At 45.2% G+C, this 9,127-nt stretch overlaps 1 protein-coding gene across 1 annotated transcript; it reads right to left on the reverse strand.

Annotated features, from left to right (window-relative positions):
* Positions 1-499: 499 nt before the first annotated feature.
* Positions 500-8,902, reverse strand: LOC147439662 (heat stress transcription factor B-1-like). The gene is made up of 2 exons (XM_086485485.1): positions 8,166-8,902; positions 500-1,670 (listed from the first exon to the last, which is right to left on the reverse strand). The coding sequence occupies exons 1-2, from the start codon at positions 8,685-8,687 to the stop codon at positions 999-1,001; spliced, it is 1,194 nt and encodes a 397-aa protein (XP_086341611.1). The 5' UTR covers positions 8,688-8,902; the 3' UTR covers positions 500-998.
* Positions 8,903-9,127: the final 225 nt, after the last annotated feature.

Consider the following 9,127-nt stretch of genomic DNA (forward strand, 5'->3'; position numbering starts at 1 on the left):
TGCCTAGCTATGAAAGCACCCATGCCTTCGTATGCATCCCAAATCATAAGCCAGATCAACACAACAATACAGAGAAAAGACATCAGACCAACAATGCATGTATGTTCAAAGTAGGAAGACTTGAGCCATGAAGCTTTCTGTACAGTGTGGCAAATCCACCACCATCACCTTTCACTTATACAGTTTATCTCCAACATGCCACCGACTGGACACATTCATACGAAACAGCTATCGCCAGCAACATATCAAAGGATATATGTACCACCGTATAGAGTTCATCCAATCACCGAATTGTAGCTCCAACCTTACCTAATAACTAATCATCATTACAGTGAGTTTTCACAACAAGGCAAGATATTAAAAAAGAAAGTGTACGGTTTTCATACCTTTAAAGATCGAAGGGATAGATAACCTAGGAGCTGTCGAGTTGGACAAGAAGAGAGAGATTATCATAGCTAGAGATACGACAGGGTAAAGAAAAAAGACCAAGCCAAGAACATATTGCTTAAATCTGAACTGATTCTATTCAGTATCATAAAAATCATATTACAAGATAGTCATGAGTATATTCCAGAAAGAATACTCCGCTATAACATGTTTCCCAAAGTGCCAAGTTTGTTCCCAAAAGAATCACTCCACTATATCATGGTTCCCCATGTTCATACCTTATGCAGTACAAATGATCTGAAGGGGGCCACCACCTTTCCTGAGATTTTTATTTAGTTCACACCGGGGAAAGCTGGAGTTTCACACCATGACAATACTTTACAACAACTCTGCTCTAGTTATCAGCTGAACGAATCAATGTAAGCTACAATTCTTCTGTACAAATGGAAGTGTACAGCCTTCCTTGGTGGATTCCTTCACTGACTTGAATGGTTCCTTCTTCCTCGTGTTATTTCCAAGTGATGCCTCCCAGAAACAAATAACCCGCTGGGAGATCAAAGATTTCTCAACACTAATATTAGCTTTGTTTGCTACAATATGAACTAATTCTTCTATCCACACTGTCTTGACGAAACCACCTGTATCCTCTTTCGACATGGTAAAGGTACTCCAAATAAACGGGGCGGGCTCCTTTCTCCGGCGCGCCGCACAGAGCCACTTTGACTTGCCTCCGGTAGCACAAGCCTCAACTCTAGGTTCTCTCCTCCATTACCCAAGCTACTGGTGCAAAGCTCATCCCCAGCGCCTACCCGTAAAGCATCGCCAAAAATGTTCTCTTGTGTACTGTTTTCGTTGCCCTGAAAGCAGCTTCCAATGTCCTCTGATACTCCTTTACTTCGAAGAAATCGGGCTATTGAACTCGGATATTCTGAAGGGTTCTTGACTTGCCTTTCTATGTATAGCAAGAGATCACTACATAATCTGCGCAAGCATGAAAGCTCAGAAACAAGCAACATATTTTCTTTCTTTAATCTTTCCGCTTCATCAGTCTGCGTGGATGTAAACTTTTCCTGAGGTGATCCGATTGGAGAGGAACTTGAAGAGGTAGCCTGTTCACCTACTGAGTTGTTTGAAGAGGTAACTTGTTTGGGTGGAGAGGAGCTTACTTTTGATGGTAACATCACTGTCTTACGACGATGAATATCATTTAGTAAATGTCTACTACCCTTTCTGAAGAAATCATTGCCAAACTCCCACCTGTCAGGAACGATCTTCCGAAATCCCTGATATAAGATCATGCAAAATGTTTAGATTGTGCTATACAAATTCCTACTTTACTGTACTTGAATGGACTCATATGTCTAGACCCAATACAACCCTCATATTGCATATGCTCAATTTCTCCTGCAGCCTTTTTATATTAAAGTTACGACTTCTTCCTTACCCTGTTCATAACCATCATAAGATAGACACAGCTCCTTACCCCCTTTTCCCCCTCCCTCCCTTTAAACACCCCGTGAGACTCTGTTTTTCAGCGTCAGGCGGCGGCTGCATTTACAGCCAACTGGGCAGACCAACCGCCCCGTTTTCGTCACCCTTGTACCTGGTCTCTGTGCAGGTAGAAGGTGGTTTTCTGCCATCTTTCCAGGGGAGGAGCCCTGGAAGGAGTTTTTGCTGCAGCAGCTTAGTGCTAGAGTACCTCAGGCTGGAGGCCCCTGGCGACCTTCGACCAGATGGATTTTCACAGAGATGCGCAGAGTTGGCCTGAGCAGGAGACTGGAGGACCGTTTCGTTGTGAGTCTTCTTCGTTCCTGGGAGCAGTTGCTGAGAGGCTTGGAGCAGCATCAACCTACTTGCACGGAGGAGCGCCTGAGATAGCCCCTGGTTTGGAACCCCACGGTTAGCACTCAGAGAGGCCACTTGTTTGGTAGTAGGCCTCATGTTTCTTGGGGTCCCATGGCACAGGGTCCAGCACGCACTTTAGGTGATTGGCTACAGTTTCAGGTTTGTCAAAGGAGCTTCAGAGCATTCAGCTACAGGGCATGGGAGGGGTGCAGAGCATGTGTCAAGACATCACAGAGACTATACCTGTTGAGTGGCTCACACCCCTCGAGTCAGCAGCACCCAGGTGGATGGGGGCCTTCACGCGACTGGAGGTTCTCATCGCAGTTCGGGCTTGCTCACAAACTGTACCCTCCCTATTTCTCGAGCTACAGGGTGAGGGTCTCTTACACCGAGTTTCGGTAGAGGCCCCATAGGTGGCAGAGTGCTGTTTTTAGAGGATCCGAGTTGTGGGCATCTGTGGGAGGACTTGTGTCATAGAGCCCGACCTTGCAGCTCTTGAGATTGGACACTGGAGGTTGTGGGCTTGGGAGTGCTGTCCATTGGCACGAGTGCGGTGGGATCCTGGAGAGTGGTTTTGGAGGGACCCTTTCTCCTCAGTCAACCATCCAGGTGTCCCCTTCTTTCAATACACGGTTCGATTGGGACGTCACATAGTGGCAGCACGGAGAGAGGCTCGTCCTGTTGCAGCACCTCATTGGCAGGAGGAGGGTCTCACAGGTGAGTTCTTGTCAGCTTTTTGGGAGAGGTTGTGGGACTCCAAACAGCCGTGGCAAGTCACTTTGTTCCAGTGGCTGGTTGCACATCGAGCTACAGCAGTTGGGAGCTGGCTAGTACATAGTGGTCTCTCGGCAGCATGCGCAGCTTGTGACCATCCTGTGGAGAGTCAGCGCCATTGTCTTTGGGACTGTCCTTTGGCACAACAGATTTGGCTTCGTGTCCTTCGGCTAATACCAACTCTTTCCATGGCACGGCAGTACACTTGGGGGGTAGCTGCTTGGTCCACTCTCACGGGCCCAGCACTTCAGTTTGAGCTATCCTCCTCCAGCAGGATGATAGTGATGTAGGGGGGTCGACCTACACTCCAACCTATTACAGAGTTTACTCCACAGGAGTGGTGCAGTGAGAGAGAGAGGAGTGTCGGGAGCTCATCTATGGCCTGACGCTCTCGTTCATCTGGCGAGCCCGCTGCTTCCGCATCTTTGAGGCTCGCCCCGTACCACTAGCAGAGACTCTTCAAGATCTTTGGCTAGAGCTGATCCACACTCTCAGAGGACAGTTCGAGAGACTCCAAGGCAGCTCCGACCGCATGCGGGAGCGTAGAGAGCCTTTCCTTCGACTCTGGCGCCCTAGGGCTTTCTTCACCATGGTCCAGGGTGTGCTGAGGTGGCACTACCGCCCACATGTGTGGCTTTTCCCTCCTCCCATCTCTTGATTTAGCCTCATTGTACATATGTTATTTTTCATTGGGAGACTCTCCTCCTTATGGTTGTTGTAGCCCTCTCTAGCCGAGGTGGTTGTAACCCCATGGGCAGTTTCAGTAACTAATAGAAGGATCTTTTTCTTGGGGAAAAGAAAAAAAATAATTCAAGAGTACAAACGTGATGTGATTACCACCTCATCTTTTAAAAAGATTAGTTCTAAGCAGCAAATCGAGCGATTTTGCTGTGGACTGCCCAAAGAGATACGAGATTACTGCTTGTTACAAAAATCTAAGTCCATACAGCAGTTGATGGGACATGCTAAGCAAGGGTTTGACTTATCCAACAGATCAACCTTCGACAAATGACGACATAAGAAGAGGAAAGAAAGATGCACCTCCCCAACTAACAGAGTAACAGAAAGACGAATACCTCAAAATGAGGAAGTGTTTTGACTATGGAGATGTGCGGTGCCCCAAAAAGGCACAAGAATGAGAACTCGACGAGGAGATACTTGCTCCAGAACAGATACTAGATAGAAAATTGAAAAGGATATTGATGTGTTGACAGTATCTCTTCTTTATGACTTTATGAATGAACACTTTTGAAATAGCAATTCCCGAAGATGACTTTGATTTACTAATGTTTTTGGAAGATCTTGTCACTTGTGTACAAATAACAGGTGAAAATCGAGAATGAAATGATGACGAATTTGCATTTGAATGCAATCGGGAGTAATGACATCTCCAAACTGAACATGATCACAATAAGTATCATGAATTTTGAATGATGATGAATGATCGTATGATATTGTGGTGAGCGCATCAAGAGTTCCCAAGGGATGAGATGGCTACACAGAGATAAGATGAATGATTGAAACACTCTCTTCAGTATGAATTCAGTGTATGATTAATGAACTGGAATTCCCGGAAATAATTACTCACACATGTGATTGTGTTTGAGTGCAGGATTGAAAGATGGAATGATTGACGAAATGACTGCAGCATTTCGGTCTTGAGAAATCTATGGACATGATCGTAATAAGAATTAGATAATCCGACATCAATGAGGTCCGGTGTGGATCTAGATGCGATTGCTAAATACATTGCCAAGAATCATGGTCCAAGATCTGGATGGATTCTATGTGATATGATTTAAATGTGATGTAAATGTGCAGTGACTCGTCTTTGTGCAACTGCTAGCTTTGGTTATCTAGTGCTTCGGTACTTAGAGTCAGTGTCTATTGAACTGGTTTATGGCTTATGTCTGATTTCGCAGGCATAATTAAGGGCGATTACAATTCTTTCAAGAGGGGGGTATGTCACAAACTGATGACGTGGCAAGACTGTACAGACAACCGAGAATTGCGCTCGCATGTTGACGTGGCAGCAATACGAATCTCCGCGTTTGGGCTGACATCAGTGTAATAGGGAATGGGCGGAACACAGCCCAAACGTTCCGAAACGGCAAAAACGAGTCTCGTTCCCGAAACGGAGTCGGGAACGGAACGTCGTTCCGAAGCGGGGTGTAACCGGAATGGTGTTCCCGAAATGGGGGGAACGGGGTTGAACATGAGGTGGAACGGTGGAACACTGGGCAGAACGAGTAAAAGTAGGCATTTGGGGACAAATTTGGGGTTGTTTGGGGGACATATTTGGGCCAGTTTGAGGATAGGTTTGGGGGTTGTTTGGGAGTTGATTTGGGACTAAGCTGAATGGAGGTAATTCAAACCTTACTTTAGTCGACCGTTCCGGCCCCCCCTCCTCCTCCATGTTCCCATCCCGTTCCGGATCCTCCCGTTCCCGTTCCCCGTTCCCGTTCCGGGTAACTATGGCTGACATGCCACATGGAAGGCTTCCGCTGGCTGCTTTTGGCCCAATGCTTTTGACTTTGCAACTTTTCATGTACTTGCTTTTGATTTTGAGGCCAAGGGCCTTTAAATAAGAACCCAAGGCCCCACTTTCACTCAGTGTGTGTTGACGAGCATCTGAGCAGAGAGAGCCCACGGGAGTTGTAACTCTGCTCAAGCATTAATATAAAAATAAATACTAAAAGGGACGCCAGATTTTGGGGCCAATACCTCTGGGCTCAAAACTACGCGGGGCCATGTCGACTCTAAAGTGTGATAAAATTGTGAAGTATTTTAGTGATTCTCGTGTCCGATTTCCGACTTGGGGTGTCCAAGTCTGCAACATCTGTCCAGCTCTTTCTGCGGGTACAACTTCTGCTTTTCTGCACTCATTTGTCCTTTTAGCTTTCCTCCCGACCTAGAATCAAAGGCCTCACGCCATCTCGAGTGAATCTCATCAATCGGGTAATTCTTCAGATGTTTAACAAATCTCGGGTCTATGGAGTACTTGATCAATCTTTTCACACATGTGTCAACCTGCAGTTGACGTTTTGCTCCGCTCTAGCAAACTTGCCCACCGAAAATTTGCCCAATTCTTCATTATTTTCTTTAGTTTCCACACCTACTTTCAAGTTTTCGTTGCCTTCCCATTGAGGGGTGTTATCTCCGTCAGATTCTCCGCAAGAACCGATGTGTACTCTTGGTTTCTTTAAGACTTATGCCCTTTAAGACGAAGCAATGAAGACGGGAGCGCGTCCGATGCACGATGGATGAAGGGTGAGAGTGGCTAATAAGTTCATGGTCGAGGCACGAAGATTCTTTCACAAAGAAAAATGTTGTGCGCTCTGTTAGATTCTCCTGAGGAAACCTGCATGTGCTGCCAAAGGCATCGGATCCTTCATAGAAGAAGAATCTTTCTAAGCTCTGATACCACTATAACACGCTTGGACACTCCAAGCGAAAAATCAATAGCAACACATGAACAAAAACTTCAAAACCACCGAACTTTAATAGAGAGAGAGAGGAGTCGACACGGCACGACGGAGTTCTGTGCCTAGAAGCACTGGCCCCAAAGACTGGCGCCCCTTTCGATATTTCTTTATTATTGATCACATCAAGGTATAACTCCCGAGGGTCCTTTGCCCTCAAGACTATGCGTCCAAATGCTCTACAGAGTGAGGCCCCAGGGGCTCTTATAAGGAGTACAAGGGATGCCCAAAAGCATCAGGTTCAAAAGCATTGAACTCCAAAAGCATCTGCTCCCAAAAGTTAGCGCAAATCACTTTGGCAAAGGTGTTAAATTGTCATAAGCAAGTGGTTCTAAGAATGGCACTCCTCTATTGGCCATTTTTGTATTCATGTCACCTATTTTCCTTGTAATATCTACAACGCTTGCATGAGGGTGAGAAAACCAGCCATATCAAAGTGTCCTACACGCATCCCTACGTGTCCAAGCCTAACACCCTGAAAGCATGGCTAATGCCAATATGTCCGTAGCTCGGATTGGCCATTCTTGTTTGCATTGCCTCTAACACATTTCTTGGCACATTTGCTTTAACACCTATGGAGATTGCAGCCATAGCTCGGAAAATTGAACCGCCACCAAAATAACCATGATGTGAAGAAGGTGAAGAAATGGTCGGTGAATGACCAACCTCTTCATTGCTTCCTCACGCATTTTTGGGCATGCAAAGATTGTTGACCTTATCCTGTTTGCACATTAAAGAATCCTCATCACCTATTCATCTAACATTGGCAATTGCCCTTGAGCCTCATGAGACTTCACACCATGTGAATGCTCCTTGTCTTGTTCTGACGCAGAAGGGACTTGCAAGAATTCTACAAACCTTAAATTCTCTATCAACTATTGAAAGATAGAGACAACACTCAACAATTGTGATCTAAACATAGTATCCTCCTCTTGTTCATTGTGCATACGGGTAGACTGTGATGCATTTTGTTAGAAGAAGATACCTATACCAATTGTGATCTAAACATAGTATCCTCCTCTTGTTCATTGTGCATACGGGTAGACTGTGATGCATTTTGTTAGAAGAAGATACCTATGCATCTATGCGCATATTTCCATAGTCAACAACTCTATGCGCAGTGTGTTTGTCATGTGAAGAAGCTTCGCCCTCACAATGGTCATCTCTCCTCTCAGCCATAAAGCTTAATTTTGTAAAAGGCTAGCTATACAATACAACATTGTATGAAAAGACTAAATGATACCTTGGCATCTTTTTACTCCAGCAAAAGCTAGCTAGATAGGACAAGTTTGGACAATTTTGTAACGAACGTCAGCACAACGATGGATTATCATAATCCTTGTGACCTAAAACAAGGAATTAATCCTTCCTCATGCACTTTCATAAGGTGAGAAACGTGAGGAAAGTTTGACCTTACCAACTTAGAACTCAAAGAGAAAGAGGGACAAACACTTGTGCAAAACCCAACATTAAGACACACAAAAAATTATGATAAAGAAGCGAGACATTCATAAGTTACTTAAATTTCACTAAATGCATGATAGATGTGTGTGTGCGTGTGTACACAGTATATGTGTAGATAGTACATATATAATATGTATCTATATACACAAACGTAAATGTGTGTGTGTGCACACATGTCAGTTAGGCCTCAAAATGACATGGTGTGAAACTTACATAAGTATTCAGCTGCCGCACGAAGCTGGAGAAATTGTTGTGTTTAAAATGATTAGGCAGGATGTCCTTTGCAAATTCAGCAGGATGCCACACCACAAATGTGCTTCCATCATCATTCCACGAAATCACATCATCTGTTGCAGGGTCATCAACAAGCTGATACGTTTTGTTCAAAAAAGGAGCAGGTAAAGACCTTTGAAGGTCATTAGAGCTTTGATTTTGGACATCATTTGGAGTAAATCCATAAGCGTGGGTATCATTGGGGCCTTCAGAGCTTGAAGATCCCCCATAGCCTCCATGATTCAGGATGGCAAATCCGCCGGGTTTATAGTTATGGGTTTCTATCCTGCCATTTCCATTAGCAGAATCACGTATGCAGCAGCTACTAGGGTTTTTCACCTCCTTGAATCCATTGATTGCTTTAGAGTCTGTACAAATCTCACTGCTCAAGACCCCTGGGTTGCCATCAGGGTCGATTTCTTGCTTCAAGGAAAGCGCCATTTGGCAGGTCTCCTGCTCCATTTCATCACTTGAAGAAAACCGACGAATCGCTGTAGGTCGTCGTGCAGATTAGTGAGAGAGACCAATCTCACGAGAGCAACGAGAGGAAGGAGAGTGGACGGAAAAAGATTTGCTGAGGTCGCTATGGCGATAAAAAGCAACAGCGGGCAACGATCTCGCAGCTTCTAGAACAACCTCGTGGGCTGTGGCCTTGTGTTCGATTGCTTTGGGTTCCGTGGCCTTGGATTTCCGCATGACCCTTTATTAGACTATTCTATTCTAAGGTGGCAGCCCTCCTTGACGAGTCATGACTGACGCCAACTCTAAGGCCGGGTTCACCCAAAAATCCCAAAAATACCCCCAGGTCCAATGGAGGTGGAAGATACCCCCAAAAATCCCATCTTTCGAGTGGAGGAGATGCATTTTCCACTCTTCCACAGCCTAATCGCTCACACAAGAGA

Source organism: Adiantum capillus-veneris, chromosome 16 (assembly GCF_014529385.1).
Source record: "Adiantum capillus-veneris isolate H3 chromosome 16, ASM1452938v2, whole genome shotgun sequence".
Lineage (NCBI taxonomy): Eukaryota > Viridiplantae > Streptophyta > Polypodiopsida > Polypodiales > Pteridaceae > Adiantum > Adiantum capillus-veneris.